This window comes from Cryptomeria japonica, chromosome 2, assembly GCF_030272615.1.
Source record: "Cryptomeria japonica chromosome 2, Sugi_1.0, whole genome shotgun sequence".
Classification (NCBI taxonomy): Eukaryota; Viridiplantae; Streptophyta; class Pinopsida; order Cupressales; family Cupressaceae; genus Cryptomeria; species Cryptomeria japonica.
Window position 1 is genome coordinate 500,690,689 of NC_081406.1, and position 22,039 is coordinate 500,712,727.

Below are 22,039 nucleotides of genomic sequence, written 5' to 3' on the forward strand. Positions count from 1 at the left end.
CACTAACCTGCATTTTGGCTATATTCCCAATAGTGTCAATCAGAGGACTCCAAATACCAAGCACACCATGAGGCCTCTGGGCAGGTGCTGTCTCTAGTGAAACCTTTAACCTAATTTCTGCTATATCTATCAAACTACCCCATAAAACAAAGTAGTTCAGTAAAGTTCAACCTCAATTACATTGACATAAATATATTGTCCATTTTCTTCTCTCACTGATCTGAATGAGATTAAAATTGCTCTCAAATAATGCCAAAAACTATTATAACATCTGGAAATAAGACATTTCCAATGTTCGTACAGAAGAGTGAGATTAACACAATATAGTTTTTGAGTTAGTATAATATGCTTTACTAGATGTATTGAATATCAGATACTTCATTGAATTTCATGATTGAGGAATGAAATCTTAACCAGAAACAGTTGCATAGGTACACTAGTGCAAACTTATGTAGAGGTTTTACCATATATGAGGCGTGGGGAACCAAATAAAAGAAAAGAAAAGTACAATTTTAGGTGAACATCTAGTTAAAAACTGCTATATGACTAGAAATAGGGGAGGTAAAAGGACTCAATAACTTTGGCTCACTAGGAACTTTTTAAAAAATTCTACAAATCTAAGAACCTGCAAAGCATTGGAAATGCAATGAGACAAGAAAGAACGAGATGATTCCCAGATATTGTAACACCCCACCAAGGAACCCTAGAGGATCTAACTATTCAAACTCAAATAAGAGTGAAATATATATTTAAAAAAAAAAACAATAAGTATATATATCCTATAATAGAGAAAGGTTAAAATAAAACTTAATTGCACAAGCGAAAGAAAAAGAAAAAAAACAAAGCAAAGCATGGGATATGGCGTGTGAGTCCACCCACGCTTTGGTGGATTGGCTTCATTCATTCTCCAATTGCTTCTCTTGGTTATGGTCAGCGTAGTAGGTTAGGTGAAGAATTCATTCTTCTTTCATATTGTAGTTAGGTTTATATCAAATGTAATTGTATTATGTACATGCCTTCTAGGCAAATGATGTAACTGTGATGTAGTCGTGATGTAAATGTAATGTGATTTAGGTGATATGATTTGGTAGAACCTATGGTAGTAAATTGAAATAATGATCTTATGTAATTTGAAATACATATATGTTCATTGTTCATTATCATGTATGTTGTAGGAACTTTTGGTATTGGGATTAAATTGAATTTAGTTTTAGAAGTTAATTGAAAGCTAACTAGTTTCTTAATTTAGTAAAATTAGATGTGTATGGATGGTTTAATTCTATTAGCTTTCTTGTTTATGCTCATGAATGGATCAAGTAATAACTAAGATTAGATTTAATTTCTTTTATGTTTTATGGGTTATTTAGTAGCATCATTGAGGAACCTTAGAGGATAGTTTAGTAGTTTTCCTTCCGCTTGTGCACATAAGTTTATTATTGTTCCTAAATTGTTATAGGATGCACACTTAATGTTTTTAAAAAAAATATATCACTCTTATTTGAGTTAGTTTAGTTAGACCCATTGGGGTTCCTTGGTGGGGCGTTACAGATATGATGAATCTGAGGCTTGAGATATGAAAAGATTCTTGTGGATGTTGGATCCAAGTAAGTTTGTTCTTGCTTCAATTAAACGAAAATATATGAAAATATTCATTAATAGTTTTAGGTATGTTTTCAATATAGTCATTGACACAACTGTTTGTATAACCCATAACAAGACTATATAGAAAATATTCGATGAAACTTGTGGTTACCATATTAAAGATAACTGAGTGTAACTTATCAATACCTTTATTGATTGAATGATAGATCAATTGATTGGGTAAAACCATCATTGCACATTCTAATTGGATGTTGGATCTAGTTGAATTTGATCTTGCTTCAGTTAAACTAAAATATATGAAAATGTTCAATATAAACATTAGGTATATTTCAATATAGTTATTGGCACAAGTGCTTGCATGACCGAATACATCCTATATTGGATGATAGGGAAATCTCATTGGTTAAAGTGAAAAAATAGATGGTTGGGTAACTCATTAATAGACATACTTTATAACTTGCATTTGTTGCCATAAAATTGATGATTGTAGTTAAACTCATGAATATGCATGATAGTTAGTTTGGCTTGTCTAACCCATGCCAAAGACCATAAAGGCCATGATAGTTGCACAATTGAAATTTGATTGAAATCCACGAGTCACCCATGAGTTAGTATCTAACCATTCAAAAAGGAGTCATCTATGTGGATATTAAAAGCATGACGTTCCATAGTTAGTTTGGCTTGTTTAACCCATGCCAAAGAGCATAAAGGCCATGATAGTTGCACAATTGAAATTTGATTGAAATCCATGAGTCACCCATGAGTTAGTATCTAACCATTCAAAAAGGAGTCATCTATGTGGATATTAAAAGCATGATGTTCCATGTAGCATAGTGGCTTAGCACACAGTTCAAAATTGAGTAGGCATTGTTTCATTTGTTTCCCTAGTGGGGCAAGCAAGGGAAACATGATCTATGTGCAATTTCATGCAACTTGCACTTACGTGCATCAGCTTAACATCAACACCTTTCATGCCATGATGTCCCTTTGAGCACACATCTTGCACCAAGGTAAATCGCACATGCATGAAGGATTATGGTAAAATGCAAAAAATTGCGAGTATTGTATTAAAAGGTCCTCTAGATTCATATAATTTTTTTTCTTGCTTGCAATTAAAAAAACATGATTTTCGTTTGTGGTAAAGGTTTCAAAGGCCTTAATTTGGGCTTGGCTGCCCCTCGAACCCGGTGGGGACATTACCCCCAAACCCCCACAAGGGGCACTCCTCCCTTGATCTCGCTAGAGTTGTTGCCCCCAAACCCCCATGAGGCGCACTACCCTTTCTCATTGGTGTCTCTACTCCCAAATCCCCATTAGTTATTGGAATCTATCAAATAAAAAACTTGATTACAATGAGAGGTGACGGGGAATTGGGATATTACTCTTGAGTGTGCCTACTTAGACGTTATTATTGCACAACTTGCCAAAAATCTCTTTAGATGAGGCAACTTCTACATATGACATGGCTAATGGAAGTGGCATTATAACTCATTTAGAGTTGAACTTATTTTTTGGTCTATGGTATGCATTAAATTCTAATTATGATTTATATATGATGAAAATTTAGTAATATGCTCAACAAGTTCAGTAATATGTGTGTTTTTGAAGAATATTTTTAAACATTCATGTATATAAAATGTTCGATAAATTTGTGGTGTTATTGCCGAGTTTTTGCTAAGTCCTAAGTTTTTAAAAAAATTGGGCCAAAAGAGTTATTGCCGAGTAAGAGTTTTCCATCTATGCATTAGACAGAGCCCTTTGATGTGTTTGAAATTGATTTTCAACCTTTTGGGTACTCTCCAAACATCTTGGAGGAGCAAGCTATTTTTAGAAAGTCACCCGGCTGCCTCCGATCAATGTCCCTAGTCTTCAATATCACTTTGGTATGATCAAAATTGCAAACATATCATTTTGATGCTTTCCACAAAATGGATATATTATTGCATTATTTTATTAATATTTCACTTAAGTTGTCTAATGTTGAAAATATTAAAATGGACAACTAAGTGTAATAGTTCATTTTAAGGGTGTTGAAAAGTTATTGTAAAGTTTGCCTTGGAAAGGGACTTTATTCATCAGAAAATATTATCATTCCTCAAAAAATAAGAAAGGCTCCATAAAGTTGATTATTTATTTTATAAAAGGAGTTTTGTAGTAGATAAGGAAAAAAGTAATATTTTATTATTTCAAAAAGTTATAAAAAAGTGGTTTGAGGGCTCGTTGTTTGGGGTTGTTTATGAATTCGATTTTGCTGCTACATTTTGGAGAGAACTTGTGTTCTCAAAAACCTTGAGTACAAAACCCTCTTGAGTTTGCTAGTTTTGATGGTGAAAGATTCTTATGCTAGTTTATATTAAAATAATATTATATTTATTCTATAATGGTCATCTTCGTTCTTTAGTTCGTTTAGTGTAACTATTGCTTCTTTTATTAGAAAGCATAGTTAGCTTTTTAGCTTTAATTAAATGGTTTGTTCTTTTTAGAACACCATCATGTAATTCTCTATATATATGTTGTATATTCATGAATAAAATTCATTGGATTATTTTTCATGGTATCAGAGTGGGTCGATGGGATTTTGCGCCCAAGACAAAATAGGTCCACGAACATGCGAACCTTCACCAAAGAAACCCTGCACAAACCCACGATTTGAAACGCGACCCAACAAACATGCCTCATTAAAAAAAAACCTCCTTTGAAAATCCAAAGCATTTTTTTCATAAAACAATGATTAAAAAATTTCCGGAAAAAATAATTCCAGGTAAGGAGAGGGGCTACGAATCCTTTAATTAAAAAATTCGCCAAATTCTAAAAAATCCCATCAACCTGCTTTGATACCATAAAAAATTAATTGGATGACTTTATTCAATTAGAGAGCCGTTTAAATAGGCGATTACAAATGTTGATGTTTTTGGAGAAGTGTGTTTTTATAATTTTTTTCCTTAAAAACATTATTTGTCTAGTTTTTTATAATTTATCTCCTTAAAAATTATTTCAGGTTTTTTTTCGGTTCAATAATTAATGTGTGATAATTTTGTAATTCACGTGTGAGTGTTACATCAAGCTGGACGGATTCTTGTACTCTTGGTCATTACCATTTTGCAGATCCTGGGAGGGTCTCCGCAATAGCAAAGTTTTTTGAAGAGAAGGGGCAGCCTTCTTTGCATTTGTGATCAAAAGACCTACAATGTCTTCTGTAGAGTATTGAGTATGATGACCATTAGGGAGGGTATTAAAATTTAAAATAATATTCTATTTATTCTATAATGGTCATCTGAGTTGTCATCTTAATTGTCTCTTTTTTAGTTCATTAGGTGTAACTACGCCTTCTAATGTGTGTAACTATTGCTTCTTTTATTAGAAGGTGTAGTTAGCTTTTAGCTTTTTATCTTCACTCAAATGGTTTGTTCTTTTTAGAACACCGTCATGTAATTCTCTATATATACGTTGTATATTCATGAATAAAATTCATTCGATTATTTTTTAGTTTATAATGGTTTCACTTCAGAAATCACATTGGAGTTTCATTGGAGTTTGTTGTTTTCTGTAGACTTTGAGGTTTGCTAATATTCATTGAATTTTTGGGAATTGATTTTAGTATTATTACAAAGATGTTTGATGTGATTGAAAGTGTTTCTAGACAGGGTTTCACCTGGTCGTAACATTCTCTAGGAAAGGCCACACTTCATGTTTTGTTGCACAAGTTGTGAAAGGATTCAATAATCATTTGAATTGGAGTTATTTATGTTTCCTATAAAAGAGCAACCCTTTTTGAAGAGTTTCTTGATGGTTATTGTTGCTGGGACAACTTTCTAAGCTAGCTATCAGTTCTTAGCAGAGTTCCCAGACTCACCGCGAGTCAGGCGAGTTCGCCGAGTTGGTGAGTCGAGCCAAGCTCGGCGAGTTTTGCTGACTCGCGGCTCGGACTCGGCCGCACGATATAGGCAATTCGGATTTTAAAAAAATAAAAAAATAAAAGCTTTTTCATTTGTTTTTTTTTACCTTTCTCTTTCATATAACCCTAAAAGGTCTTCTAATTGTTAGTTGTGAGAAGAAGAGAGGAAAAGTGAGAGAGAGGAAGGAAAACAAGAGGCCATAGGTTTGCAACCAGCAAGGAAGAAGAGCATCAAGGAGACCACAAATCACATTGGGGAGGCCATAGGCTTGCATTGAGAGCATCAAGGAGTCCAAAGCAAGACTTCTCAACTCATTTGAAAGAGGTAAGGTAGATTTTGTTGGTTTTTTTAGGTATGTTAATGGATTTTTTTCATTTTTTTGTTAATTTTTTTTAAGTTTAAAAGTTAACTTTCCAAATCTTGAATGTTTTTATTTTTTTAGCTTAATTACAATGAGAGAAGTAGAATAATAGCAAAGTGCAAACCCTACATTTTTTTAGAAAAAAATTGTAAACATGTATTTACAATTTTTTTTTTTTTTAAAGTAGGGTTTGTTGATTTTTTCTATTAGTTTATAACTTTATTAAATTTTCTTATTGCAGTAGCCTTCACGTTTAAAAAACATTCATTTTTCACAATGCCTAGAAAAGATGAGACTTGGAAATATACTAAAGACTTTATTGGCAGACAAAAAAATCAAACAAAATGTTTTTTTTGTAAAGAAATTAATTTTGGTGGCATCAATAGATTTAAATACCATATTGCCGGCATACCTGGCCATGATATTGAGGTATGCAAATTACAAACTCTTAAGGCAAAACGTTTCTGTTATGTCCAATTAGAAACACATGAACAAGAAAAGTTAACTAAGAAGAGGCAATTGGAAGAGTTAAGTGCTATTGGCTCCCATGCACCCACATCCGCATCCGCATCCGCATCCACATCCGTAGGCTATGTTGGAGAGGGTTCTTCCATGCCTCCCTTTCACCCTAGTGCTTCTGCTAGTGCTAGTGCTTCTACTTCTACTCCTCCTAGTGGCACTATTACCTTTGGCCCTAGAGTTTGGAAATCCAGGTTGGATAGTTATTTTGTGCCGCGTAGTACTCCTGGGGCACAACCCTCGCTTGAGGGCATGGGTTGGAACAAGGAGGTTCATGATGCTGCAAGAAAACAAATTTGCAAGTTTTGGTACTTTTGCAACATTCCATTTATTGCAGCCAGATAATTCTTTTTGATTTGATTGCTTTAAGTTTAAAAGTAAATTTATAGTTTGAAGTTGAACTCTACTTTGTCTAATCATAATCTACTTGTGATAGGTCTCCTTATTGGCAAGGCATGGTAGATTCCATAACCATTTGTGGTGCGGGGTTTAAAGCCCCTACCGATGCTGAGTTAAGTGGCCCCCTCTTGTTACAAATGGTTGAGGATATGAAAGTTGAGCTAGAGGACCACCGACAGTCTTGGAGCCAAAAGGGTTGCACCATCATGACAGATGGTTGGACGGATAGGAGGAATAAAACACTCCTAAATTTTCTTGTTTCCTGCGGAGGTGATTGATGATGATTCATTCTAATTTGTACTTCCCTAAATGCATTGAATAAATTAAATTTTGATTTGTTGAAAGTTTGAAACTCTATTTTCAGGATCCACCATGTTCTTGAAATCTATTGATGCTTCCTCACATGTGAAAAATGCCACATACTTATGTGAGGCTATTGAGGAAGTCATACAAGAGGTGGGGGAAGAAAATGTGGTGCAGGTGGTGACAGATAATGCAGCAAGTTATGTTGCTGCAGGTAAATTTTGAACTTTTCAAGTCTTGATGGAGAGGCATCTATGATTATTTAAAATTTTCTTAACACATCAAAATTTCTAATTAACTTAAAATTGTTGCAGGTAAACTTTTGATGGAGAGGCACCCGAAAATTTTTTGGTCTCCTTGTGCGGCCCATTGCCTTGACCTCATGTTGGAGGATATTGGTACGCTTGAATGGGTGAAATCAATAGTTGAAAGGGCCAAAAATATCAGCAAGTTTATCTACAATCATGCATTGGTCCTTAGCATTATGAGGCAATACACAGGGCAAAAGGAGTTGGCTTGTCCTGGTATCACGAGGTTTGCCTCAAACTTCCTCACACTGAAATCCTTGATAAAATCAAAGGCGGCTTTGAGGCATATGTTTGTTGGTGAGGAGTGGACTTCCTCATCCTATGCTACGACCACTGTAGGGATAGATGTGGTAAATTGCATTTTTGATGAGCCAGGTTTTTGGACCCCTTGTGGAGAAACCGTGCAGGTAAATTTATTACAATTTAACATTTAGTATCTACTATTTAGTAATTTAATTTTAATTTATTAACAATTTAACTTTGCAATTTTTCTTTTTTTTAAATTTAATTTGTGACTTAATTGTTTTTATTTAACATTATGTGTAGGTCATTGAGCCCCTCGTAGTTCTCCTACGAGTTGTTGATGGGGAGAAGCCCTCTATGGGCTATATATATGAGGGTATGGATAGGGCCAAGGAGGCCATTAGGTCCATATATGCAGGAGATGAGGATAAGTATGGCCCCATTTGGGAGATTATTGATAGGAGATGGCAGAACCAGCTTCATAGGCCCATCCATGCAGCAGCCTATTACCTCAATCCGACATTTCGATTCCGTGATGACTTCAAGGCAGATGAGGAGGTTCTTAGTGGCCTGTATACAGTGGTTCAAAAGTTGTGTACTGATGGCACAGCCTCAAGTACAACGCTCCAGCTGGATAAATATAATAATTGAGAAGGGGCAATCTTTGCAAGCAGCATGTGCATAGAGGCTCGAACACAATTGCAGCCAGGTGGAAATATATGTAAACTTAAGATTCTTAAGTTTATGGCTTATGCATTTTAATTTTTGATTTTATAATCTAGCCTTAAAGTTGGAAATGAGTTTGATTTTTTTTTCTTTTTCGTTATTTCAGATAGATGGTGGCAAATGTTTGGACCCTCAACCCCAAACCTTCAAAAAATTGCCATCCGTATTTTGAGCCAGCCATGCAGCACTTCTAGATGTGAGCACAATTGGTCCATGTTCAAGCACATCCACTCGAAGAGGCGTAATTGATTGTCTGTGGAGAGGTTGAATGATCTTGTTTTTGTTCATTACAACCTCCGTCTTAGGACCACACAGATTTTGGACACTGACTCCTCTCCGATCACTTTAGCGGAGATCGATCCAGAGTCTGAGTGGATCACTGAGTCTACCGATCCCGTCTTCACTGAGGAGGACCATGAGTGGGTTGACCAGGCAGACAGAGAGGCTGAGGCTGTGGCTATGGCAGAGGAGGAGGATAGAGCACGATCCGGCACAGGCACCTCACAGGCGGAGACTATGGCTTCTCAGTCATCTAGGACCTACCTTAGACGCATTTGTAGGAGGCAGACAAACTACTCTGAGGCTGAGGATGAGCTAGAGCCTGAGCCATAGACTTGTTTTTGTTTACAGTTATATATATGTTTGGGAACATTTGATGTCATGGATTTTATATACATTTGACAACATTTATAACTCTATATATCTATGTTTTCTATTTCCTTCAGCTACAATTTACATTTCTACGCATGTGATGGATGTATGTTTATGTATGTGATCAAATTAGCTTCTATTTGATGATGTTATAGTGTCTTTAAGCTTTATTCAATAATGGGTGCATGAAACAAGTTTTAAATCGTTAAAAATCTCTAAATTTCAAGGGCTTTTTATTTTGCCGAGTCATAGCCGAGTCGTCGCCGAGTCATAGCCGAGTCACGAGTCGAGTCGGCCTTGCCGAGTCCGAGCCGAGTCCGAGTCTAGGAACTTTGGTTCTTAGCGTGGTATCAGGGCACTAGATTTGTGACTTCTTGTTTGTTTTCAAACTTGGGAGGAAAATTGTCATGTTCTGAAATAAAACAGGCATCACCATTGGATTTAGAGCACCCAAAAACCGAAGTATCGAATGTTGTTTCATCAAAATTTGAACAATTGATTTTTTGGGTTTTTTAGAGGGCATGAGATTTGAGGTGACTTCCCACATTTAGCAAAAAATCAGTACACTTTCAAGAAAAAAGGACCTTGCTGTTGTATTCAAGAGGCCAAAAAACCTAAAGATCATTTGCTTTTCAATAGTTGGGTGATTAGTCGAATGCTGCCATCTAATCATGGTCGTTGACTTATATTAGGCTTGACAAATTATTATCGATAACTAGTTATTGCTGTCTAACCTCAAATCGCTATTTCTATATCAATTGTCTCCTTCACCTGTAATCGTGTATCTTCATGTCATCGTTGTCTGAGGCATAGTAATTAATAGATGGGGTTAACTGGTCTTCGATGTCTTATTTCCAAAACAATTCTGATTGCATGAAGTCGCAGCTCCTCCTAATCCATGATTGATTGAATGCGTTTGATGCCTTCTTATACCTTGCAAGTGGATGGGATGTCTCCAAGAGTCTTGTTTGATGTCCCTTAGAATACTGATTAGTTATAATTTGGGAGCGTTGCCATTAGCTACCAAACTCGCGTCTCTTCCAAAAGATATTGATTAGTGTATTATTGATGGTTTGACATGCTTGTGATATGGTAATTGATATCATTAATTAAACTACAAGTCGCTGTTTCTTAATATGTTATTATTACCGATGACTATTTCTTGTCTTCTCCTTAGATCGATTAACAATAATGATTGCTGTTTCCTAATTAATATTTATCGATACTTGCCAAGATGCTTATCGATGTCTTAGTTGATCTGCATATCATATATCTGAACTTGATCACTGCTTTATACATTTGGATGCTTCCTTTAGGATCTCTGCATTATCAACTAAATTATAGCCGCTGCTTCTCTTGTTTCTTATAAAGTTGACCTCCTTTAAAACAGAAATAATGGTTGACCATTATTTCCGATAAAGTTGACCAAATTATAGCCGTTGCTTCTCTTGTTTCTTATAAAGTTGACCAAACTCGCGTCTCTTCCAAAAGATATTGATTAGTGTATTATTGATAGTTTGACATGCTTGTGATATGGTAATTGATATCATTAATTAAACTACAAGTCGCTGTTTCTTAATATGTTATTATTACCGATGACTATTTCTTGTCTTCTCCTTAGATCGATTAACAATAATGGTTGCTGTTTCCTAATTAATATTTATCGATACTTGCCAAGATACTTATCGATGTCTTAGTTGATCTGCATATCATATATCTGAACTTGATCGCTGCTTTATACATTTGGATGCTTCCTTTAGGATCTCTGCATTATCAACTAAATTATAGCCGCTGCTTCTCTTGTTTCTTATAAAGTTGACCTTCTTTAAAACAGAAATAATGGTTGACCATTATTTCCGATAAAGTTGACCAAATTATAGCCGTTGCTTCTCTTGTTTCTTATAAAGTTGACCAAATTCGCATCTCTTCCAAAAGATATTGATTAGTGTATTATTGATAGTTTGACATGCTTGTGATATGGTAATCGATATCATTAATTAAACTACAAGTCGCTGTTTCTTAATATGTTATTATTACCGATGACTATTTCTTGTCGTCTCCTTAGATCGATTAACAATAATGGTTGCTGTTTCCTAATTAATATTTATCGATACTTGCCAAGATGCTTATCGACGTCGTAGTTGATCTGCATATCATATATCTGAACTTGATCGCTGCTTTATACATTTGGATGCTTCCTTTAGGATCTCCGCATTATCAACTAAATTATAGCCGCTGCCTCTCTTGTTTCTTATAAAGTTGACCTCCTTTAAAACAGAAATAATAATATCTTCATTGGATAGAGTCAGTCGCCTTCCTTGAGTTTATTCAGCTACCATATAGAAACATTTCATTATTATTAAACTGGCTATCATATGTCTTAGACACAAAATCGGCTACCATTTCTTAATCAGGTCTTTTCTAATCACTGTAATGAAATTGTTCTTTCCTTATGTCTTTTCTCTGATTCAAGTCGCTTCTTAGACAGTCGACCAATTGCTGCTTATTATTCTCTTTGCTTGTAATCATTATTTCATCTTTCATGGATGGTCCTTGATGCTGACATTGTGAACTTGCATGCTTGCAAGTCTTTATTCTTCAATCGATGAATACATATCAATTCCTCATTTTGTCTTTTACCTTACTGGGATATGATGATCTCCTCAATCTTCTAATATTACAATCTAACTCTTAAATACTTAGATTGGTCAATGCTGCCACCCTTGAACACACAAATGTTTTGTTCTTTACTTACTAGGTCAAAGATGGGAATATTACATAAGCAATCACAAGAAAAGAAAATCTCTTTTAAGAGGGCACATATGTCGAGGCAGATCTGTACGGTTGTGTAGCTGTATGGTTGCCATATGAATATGCGCCATTAAATACCTTGCAGCAACCTAGTATGGATTTCTTTCAGGCATTTCACAATTTTGTCTCTTTTAAAACAAAACTAAAATTTTTGATAGAATTTAAAAATAGCTGTTTTTTTCAAAACATTTTTAAAAGCAAGTGCCCAAGTACTTTCTCCACTATTGGCATGCCATTCCTCACATGTAGGTGCTGTACAACCTGTGTAGGGGATCCATCAATCTGCGTTAGCACCAAGAAGAATATTCCAACCACCCATCAAAATATTTTATCACTTTCAGCATATTCTAGAAATCTTCCTCTTCTTCCAGCTACTAGATTTTTGCAACGACCTCAAGGAATATTTTGAATATATTTGCTGATGCCAACCATGCCACAAGCCCCTCTCCTAGCACCGATGTGCCTTAAAGAAGTTGTTTTTTCTTTTTGGCATAACTTGGGCATACAGACTTGAAATCAAACAAACGAGACATTGTCGAAAAGTTGGTTCCAAGCACTTTCTTGTGGTGTAGGTCTCATCTTCAAATTTTGCTACTAGTTCCTATTATTCTCAGTCAAATTCAGACCATTGTATTCTGTTTCTGAGCTCATATCTTTTCACCAGTATCTCTGATTTTCACAATCCTTGCAGCATTGGAAAGGTGATTAAGAGCTCTTTAGATTCATTAATGCACTTTTTAGAATTTGCCCTAGGTACATTTTATTTAGATTTTTGTGTTTTCACATTCTGGTCAATTACTTGGATGTTTTGACACCTAGAAAGGATCTGTTTGTATGAGATGATTTCTTTTGATCTATGCTTTTGTACTATTCCCACTAACTTTTTCGGTTTTTGAACACAACAAATACTACAATGCACCGGTTAGAGTTAGGAAATATAATCTCAATAATGCTGAAAGTAACCCTTCCGCTTTCTGATCACCAAGAGCCCAATGTGGGAAGGTGAGAGCATATCGTGATAAGGGGTTCGTTAGTGTTGTCGGGTAATTAAGCATTAAGGTAAATTGTGTTAGCGTCGGCAGTTAACCCTTTGGTTGTCGGCAGTTGGCACCGGGTAACTGACCAAACTCCTTTATATTGTATCTGTTTCTAGTCTTTGGACATGCTATTGTACTCGAACATATTGCTATCATTGTATGTACTGGCTTATTATGAATCAATAGAACACTTGTGAGTTCCATATATTCTGTGTACTTCTGTCATATATGCAATGTCTTAACCTAACACCCCAAGGGGGAAACATTTGGTGCCGTTGCCTAAGTAAAAACCTGGGAGCAACGGGGAAAAGGATGTACTAAATGGATAATGGGACAAACATTACCAGAAGGAATGAGTGACCTTGATAGAGAGCCCGAAGAATTGTTCGAGGGGGAAAAGACACTCACGAATGATTTCTCCTGCATCCTATAGGCGACAATCGAAACGCATGTAAGGAGGGAAGCCACAGCCGAAGATGTCCCAGAAGATGCTGTGTGGAATTCGCTCGGAGTAAGCCTCGTTGTGAATTGGTTGATGAGCAAACTGCCTAACCTTTTGGCACAAGGATTTTTGGCTCTCCAAAACCGAAGGGCAGACATCTATCGAGAGAACCGACGACAGCAAATTCTACGGGAATTTAGGGAGCGCCAAGAAGATGAGCGCAATACATTAACTTTGATGGTCAGGGAGAATAAATAAGAATGCCCCCATTGTAATAAGTATGTCAGTGACATACATTATGTACGAGGGATGAAGTAATAAATTTTTTTTTGTGTGTTTTGTGTACATGGTGTGTGCTTGCTGTGTACAGAAGTGATTTATGCCCAATATACTAAATAAGGACAAAAATAAAAAGATACAAAGTGACGAATGGGAAGTGGCACAAAGAGCGCTGAATCTCAGACAACAGATAGAATGAAGGCGTAGGCTAAGGTAGCTTGCCGACGGACGACCGGCCGAGGGGTTGCTCGAAGGGAACCTAGGAGGTGTCACGGAGGTTGTGGAGGTAGAGATAGACGGAGAGAATTACACTCTCTACACTGTTGTAGGGTTGCCCGAAGGGAACCTAAAAGAAGTCATGGAGGGTGCCGAAGGAGAACTCTACAGTTTGCTAGAATACCACCATAGGATAAGAAGTCGTGAAGAGTTGGTGGAACAAACAAGGCGAAATCTAAACCTGATCGACGCTACCAGAGACCTACTAAAGAACTTGTCCATTTCGAAGGACAACCAGAGGGAGACAACAAACCAGATGAAGATGACCGAAGGTGATGGTACGGCCGAAGGTGCTAGGGGAGCACAAGGGTACCATACGGGAGGCAATTTGTTGGGTTCGGGATCAACCTTCTCTGGAGGACCCACGAGTGGAGGATCATGTGTAGGAGGCGGAGGCGGAGGCGGAGGATCACCAGGTACAAGCACACAAGGCATCAGAGGACCGAGACCCAGCAGTGGGATGGCAAGTAAACAAAAATTGCCAAAGTTCACAGGGGACGACAAGGAAGACCTTGTACGCCACTGCCGTACATGTGAAACTATTTGATCTGCCAACAGAGTGACGAACCAGGATGACTAGGTACAACAGTTCCCAGCCATGTTATGTGGAGTTGCCATAGATTGGTACTCCGATGTTGACAAGCAAAAAGTGGCCACGTGGGCCAATCTACAGAAGGAATTCAAGGAGGAGTTTCGGTTGCTCCGTGATGACAATGAAATCGTAGCCGAGATATACAGTACCAAACAAGGTACCAAGGAGACAGTACGGGCATACAGCAGGAGGTTGAAAGAATTGCTGGGTAAAATGGAAAGCCAACCTGCAGATAGATTGAAGAAACGATGGTTCGTTGAAGGGTTGAAATCCTCCCTACGGAAGAAGATGAAAATTGTACCCTTGACGTCATATGACGACACCTATAATAGGGCGATGGACCTAGAGAGCGAACACAAAACGTCAAAGAAGAAGAAAAGTAATAAATACTCATCCGACGATGATGAAGACTCTGACGGTGAAAGCAGTAGCGGTGGCGAATCGAGTAAAAAGGTGCATGCGCTCCAAAAGGACATGGAACGAATGCTGAAGGAATTGAAATCCATGAAGGGGAGTACAAGTAAGATTGAAGAAAACGACGTGTGGTGTACGAACTATAGGAGTGACAGACACACCAAGGGGTCCTACCCCAAGAAGGCTTTCTGCGACATTTGTCAGATTGCTGGACATTTGACAAAGGAATGTCCCTACAATATGAAAACCAGGAGCCAACAAGTTCTCTTCACGCAAGAGTAGTCAGCCGCCAGAACTTCGCAAACCGCCAACAATAATCCATCATCTGGCAGATATCGGAACAACCAACGAGGGGGGAAGACCAATAATAACAATAATAATAGGAGCCGGATCCAATATGATGCGAAGGGATGACCAATGATCCAGTGCCGAGCCTGCAATCAATGGGGCCACTTTGCCAAGGAATGCACCTCAGAAGAAACTCCACAAAAACTATGCAAATGGTGTGGGCCTGGAGACCACGATGATGGAACTTGCCCAAAGTCTGGAGTGAACCTACTCAACATTGACAGGACGGAGGAACGAGTATTGGCAATCACACGGTCACAGGCAAAGAAAGCCACATACCCAGACCCTCGCACGGAGAAGCAGCGGGCGTTGAAGGCGAAGGTTGAAGTGGCGAAGGAAATGTTGGCACAAGGGAACACTCAGGAAGCGGCAAGTACTTCCCGCTATGAGGCTGAGGAAAATATCCTGAAGCAAATGCTGCAGATTGAAGTACCTGTGAAGATGAAGGACCTCCTAGAAATGATGTTGCAATTACGTATGGCACTCCTACGTACGATGCAAGTAACTCCACAGAGTCGGGTGACCTGGAATACGGATGTTCCCGACGGAACACCAACAAACCCATTGGTCCTGACACTATACAGTGGTCGGCACCCGGCAGTGGTAGAAATGGGAATACTTGGCACCATTTTGACTGACACCATTGTCGACGGTGGGTCGGGAGTGAATGTGCTTCCTGAAGAAACCTGGAAGAAGCTTGGCAAGCCGACACTATGGTCGTCAACCTTCAACTTACTGGGAGAGGATCAACATGGTATCAAACCTCTTGGAACGCTCATGGCGCAACAAGTGAACATCGGGACACAACCATTTGTCCTCGACTTCGTGGTGATTCCGCTCGCCAAGAAAGGATATGACGCCATTCTTGGTAGAGGGTGGTTGGTGGCGGCCAGAGCGAATCACAACTGGAAGCGTAACACGCTGTCCATGGAGAAAGTTGGGCAAAAATTTATTATCGACCTGAAAACACAACTCGTAAGTGAAGAACTTGTGTCAGAATCGGAATAAGACGGTGAGGGCGGAGTTGACGAAGGAAAGTACGGAAGGGAACCGGATGAGGAAGGAGTCCTGGGAATCCAATGATGTTCGGAAGATGAGACCAATTCCCTTAATGGGCTCTTCCACTAGCAAATGGAAGACTACGAGCTGCTGTATGGGTGCAACATGTTGGAGGTTGACGAGGAGCCGGATGAATAATGAATTTCCGCCAGCGTACGGGGAATACACGGAAGGGGATGCTCCTGTCAATGAGACACTAGCACATAGGTTTGACATGACGAAACCAATCCGGTACGAAGAGTCCATAAAATCTACAAACCTCGGCACGGAAGCAGAGCCAAGGAACATCCTGGTTGGCGATGACTGGAATCCAATCCTGAAAGCCGCTACTTTTAAAATATTCATGGAATACAAGGATGTATTCGCTTGGACGTACGAGGACCTCAAAGGGGTGCCGCCAGAATTGTGCGTACATCAAATTTCACTCGTACCTGGGGCCGTACTTGTACTGAAGAGGCCGTACAGAATGAATAAAAACTATACTGTGAGAGTGAATGATGAAATCGAGCGTATGCTCGAAGTCAGGATTATTTTCAAAGTGCAGACCAGTGAGTGGGTATCGCCCATAGCGATATCCCTTAAAAAGGAGGCAAACCAGATCCGAATCTGTGTGGATTTCAGATGCCTTAACGCAGTCACCATAAAGGACCCATTTCCAATACCATTTACGGATAACATCTTGGAGGAAGTGGCCGGTCATGAAATTTATTCATTTATGGATGGATTTTCTAGGTATAACTAGATATCCATTGTCGAAGAGGACAAATTAAAAACGATCTTCATAGTGGAAGATGGCGTGTACGCGTATAACCGAATGCCGTTCAGATTATGCAACGTGCCAGTGACATTCCAACGGATAATCCTTCACATATTTGACAAGATGTCAGTAGGGAACTTCAGGGCATTCCTTGACGACTGGTCCATCTACAGTAACCAGGACGCACATCTGGCCACACTTGGCAAATGCATGGAGAGATGTAGGCGAGCCCGCCTAGCACTCAATCCCAAAAAATGCAGATTCATGGTGCCTCAAGGGAAGCTGTTAGGACACATAGTGTGTAAGGCTGGACTCAAGACTGACCCAAACAAGATTTGGGTGATAGTGGAAATGGAGGCACCGACAGATGTCACGGGAGTCAAATCCTTCCTAGGACACATAGGGTATTATAGGCGGTTTATCAAAAATTTTGCTCAAGTACCTTGCCCTCTGGACAAGCTAACAAGGAGAGGTGAACGGTACACATGAGGGATGGCTCAGGAAGAGGCCTTCCAAGAATTGAAGTCACGGTTGGTGGGTGCGCCAATCCTGACATATCCTGACTGGGACAAAGAGTTCCACGTACACGTTGACGCATCCAATTTCGCCATAGGGGCCACACTGGCGTAGGTTGGCAATCACGGGTTAGATCACCCGGTCTACTTTGCAAGCAAACTCCTGTCGAAGGCAGAGAAAAATTATAGCACCACAGAGAGGGAAGCCCTCGGGATGGTGTACTCCGTCCAGAAATTTCGACATTACTTACTGGCCACCCCGTTCACATTTTATGTGGACCACCAGGCGTTGATGTACCTGGTAAACAAGCCAATTATCCAAGGACGAATCAGCCGATGGCTGCTGCTGCTTCAGGAGTTTACATTCAACATTATTGTAAGAACCGGGAAGAGCCATGTGATAGCTGACCAACTATCGAGAATCCAATCAGGAGAACCAGCCGAAGGAGTGAATGAAGATTTTCTAGACACTCACTTATTTCACAATGCCGTTCTCCCCGCCTGGTACACAAGCGTGGGGGAATACTTGTCGACATCATGGTTTCCGAGGGAGATGCCCCCAGGAGAAAGAAAGAAACTGGTATTGAGGAGAAGAACATTCCAACTCATTAATGGCCTCTTGTACAAAATGGGACCCGATCAGGTCCTACGGCGATGCGTCTTGGAAGAGGAAATTCAGGGTGTCCTAAGGGAAGCACATGAAGGGCCCGCATGTGGACACATGGGGCCTGACACCACGGCCAGGAAAGTTCTGTTGGTAGGACTGTGGTGGCCGACACTACATAATGACGCTAGAGAGTGGGTGACGAGCTGTGATACATGCCAACGGGTTGGACGGCCATTGAAGAGGGATTTTATGCCCCTCAACCCATCGAATGCCCAGGAACTGTATGAGAGATGGGGATTGGATTTCATCGGACCATTAAAACCAAGTAGAGCCTGACGATGCAGATACATTGTAGTGGCGACAGAATACTTGACCAAGTGGGTCGAGGCATGGGCTTTGCTAGACAACTCAGTGGTCAATACAGCAAAATTTATCTATGAACAAATCATTACGCGTATAGGATTCCAATCCAACTGACGAGTGACAGAGGAGCACATTTTGTAAATCATATAATTCTGTTGCTAACAATGGAGTTCAAAATCTTCCACTCCTTATCAAGCCCCTACTATCTGCAAGCGAACGGGCAAGCCGAGGCGACCAATAAAATAATCGTGTCGGTGATTTATAAGTCTTGCGGAGTGGAGAAGGATGATTGGGAGGAGCGCCTACCGTCGGTACTTTGGGCATACCGAACGACTTAAAGGTAACTACAGGACAGACTCCCTTCCAGCTAATGTATGGACAAGAAGCCGTGGTGCCAGTTAAATTCATGGTGCCGAGTCTCCGGATCGCCATCGATAATCGACTTGGCGACATGGAAAGCCTGAGAGAGAGACTGTACTCTTTGAACAAATTGGATGAGTGACGAATGATGGCTTAGTGGGCGACAAAGACGACACAGCAAAGGCGGAAGAGTTGGCACGACAAGCATTTGCGAAGAATGCGGTTTACCCTAGGGCAACTTGTATTAAAGTTTAATGGGCGCAACGAGATCAAGCCTGGAAAATTCAAGGTAAAGTGGCTGGGCCCTTTCAAAGTTCGCAAGGTCAGCGCAAACGAGGCGATCAAGCTGTGGACACTGGACGGGAAGGAGGTGCAGGACATAGTGAATGGCTCTAAATTGAAGGTGTACCATGAGTGAGAAGGACCCAACCAATGACACAAGTAAGAAACATGAAACAAACCCCCCCCCCCCCCAAAAAAAAAGCGCCCAACTTGCAGTGTACCTACCAAATCAAACGGAGGTTCGATGCCAACACCCTAGCGGGGTCAAGGGGCAGTGCCCTTTGTGCCCCTTGCGAGGTCCTGGGGCAGTGCCCTAGGCGCGCTCCATGTCGCGGTACAGGGCGGGGTCAAGGGGCAGCGCCCCTCGTCGCCAACGCCAATTTACAACCTTCAGAACCACACGGAACTTCATGGCACACACCGTTTTCATTATTTTTTGTAGGAACTTGTTTATTATTTTTGTGAAAATGAAGGGAAATTTGCAAGTGGCGAGCAAAAAAAAAGAAAGAAATTTTACAAGTTGGAAAAATTTAAAAGAATGTTTGTTAAGTGCCGAAGAATTAAAGGGGGACTCATTCATAGTAAGTCCATACGAAACTGACAGACAGAGATCCGTACGGATTCCACAAGTAAAGGAAATATCGTACAGTCAATAAATAACACCACGGATCTCAGAAGAAAAATTCGTACGAAAATTAGAGTATGGTAAGGAGTGCCAACAAAGGAAAAGTAAATTCTGTATGGAATCTAGTACGACGGGGAGACAAACCTTCCGTACGGAAATCAAAAACAATGAAGGGAAAAGTCCGCACGAAATTAAAGTGGCAAGGAGAGGAACAAAACTATACGGAATTTTTTTGGCAACAGTGCCAAAGATTTCTATATGGAAAGTGGAGAACCAGCATTCCGTACGGAATTCAGACGCAAAGTCCGTACGACCTTCGCCAATAACCGGATTTGGTGTGACAAATTCCGTACGAACCAAGGGGCTGCCAGAGTCAAGAAAAAGTCCGTACGAATTCAGGGGTGCCAGAGGAAAACAAATTTTCCGAGAAGTAAAATACTGGCCATACGGACCACGAAAGCAAACTAACAGTACCATTGAGACAAGGGGAATAAGAGATTGCAATCGGAAGAAAGAACATGTGAAGGTGCCCAAGAGAGGAAAGATATAAGTTTGGAAAAAAAATTAAAAAAAATCATTTGATGGCATCTAGCACCAAGCAGTTGAAATAACTGGATTGGAGGAGGAGACTACAGGATTCAGAGAAGACAACCAGGAAACCGTCTACAAACTGTCCTATCGATAAAGGGAAGGTTGTTGTACCGAATACAGGCAAGAAAGAAAGGTAGCCTAAAGTCACAGCAGACACGATCACTTTCGAGGGGTTGAATGACAATGTGTGCAGGCAATGGTGGTTGGAGGCGCAGTCCCCAGATGACATTTTGGTGAAAACACAGTTAGGAAGGGCACGGGTGCATTGGGCCATTCAGATGCCGATATTCGCCATTCGGGATTTTGAGCCTTGCCTGCACATCATGATAAAATCGTACAATGATGAGTTGCGCACTTCCTCGTTCAAGTACCAGCACACAGACATTCTTGTGTCTTTTGCTCCGGATGACTTTGTGAGGGTTTTTGGCATTCCTGACGAAGGGAAGAAGGTGGACAAGTAGGCGATGAAGATGTCTGTCGAGAGGAAAAATCAGCTGCTACAACAAATATGTCGGGATAACCTGACCAAAGAAGAGTGGGACAAGATTACGGCACCCAAGGGGCGAGGACTGAAAAAATCTTACATAGTACTTGGTGCATGGCAGTGCTTGCTCGACTTGATGAAGAGCCGTCTCACAGGAGCCAGTAGGGCCTCCGACACAGCCGTGCCGATGATTGCATTGATGAACGGGCTCCAGAATGGGACGGTGTACAACTGGGCTATTGTGCTGTCAGACCGCATTCATGAGTTCCTCACACTAAAGCACAAGGCATTCTATATGCCCCACCATGCCATTGGGTTATTCCTGGACGCAGTTCGTATACAGGTGTCGGAAGAAAGGCAAGGGTGGTAGCCGCGGGACAGCATTGACCCTACCGCGCCCTCCATTTTTTACTGGACTCATTTGGATACACACACAGGGGATGCACCATCCAACAGGAAGCGGAAGCCCCGGATACAGGTAGTCTCTATTAGCGAGTTGGATTCAGCCATCGATAGTAGTTCAGGGGCAGAGTTGGAGGAGACATCTTCTCGCTGTTTGGGTGGGGATACCAGATTTCACCTCTCACACACGGAGGTACCATATCTAGAGTTGGGTATGGAAGAAGGTGCAAGGGGTATGGTTGCCCTCGGCCAGATACCGAAGGGGACGCGGGGACTGCCAGGAGGAAGAGTGGTCCGACCTACGGGTGTTCAGATAGGGAGGCTAGTATATGCACCCGCTGTGTTGACTACAGATGGGACCATGACACCATTACCAGCAGCAGGAGTGACAGTGGGAGCCATATTAGCAATCCCTGTGCTGGGGTTTGGTCAATTGCATCCTCGTCCCTCCCTCAGGTAGATTTCACAGGTCCTTAGCAACAGTGTAGTTCAGTCGAGGGACACAGCCCTTATTTGGACAGAGCTAGTGGATGGAGGTGGAGAGATTAGGTTAGACAGGGGTGATGTTGAGGGAGATGATACAGACTCATGGTTAGAGCAATACTTAGCACAACCGAAAGCCCCAGTAGGACCCTCGCCTGCCACACCTCACTGTCAAGAGGTGGTTGATTTAGAGGGCAGTGACTCTCCTCATGAGATGCGTGCACAGGGGGAACCTATGGACCTACTCCAACACATGGGTGGTGCGGAGGATACGGTGCCATAGGTAGACATTCTGATCCCTGGT

The 22,039-nt window shown here is 40.4% G+C and overlaps 1 protein-coding gene across 2 annotated transcripts in view; it reads right to left on the reverse strand.

Moving 5' to 3' along the window:
* Nucleotides 1–22,039, reverse strand: part of LOC131078906 (uncharacterized) — a 336,457-nt gene that overhangs the window by 8,346 nt on the left and 306,072 nt on the right. Inside the window, exon 57 of one of the 2 annotated variants that reach the window (XM_058016735.2) lies at nt 8–134. The exons of the other annotated variant lie outside the window; for it this stretch is intronic. Coding sequence (XP_057872718.2) covers nt 8–134 — 127 coding nt within the window. The remainder of the gene's footprint in view (nt 1–7; nt 135–22,039) is intronic. 2 annotated transcript variants of the gene reach the window in all.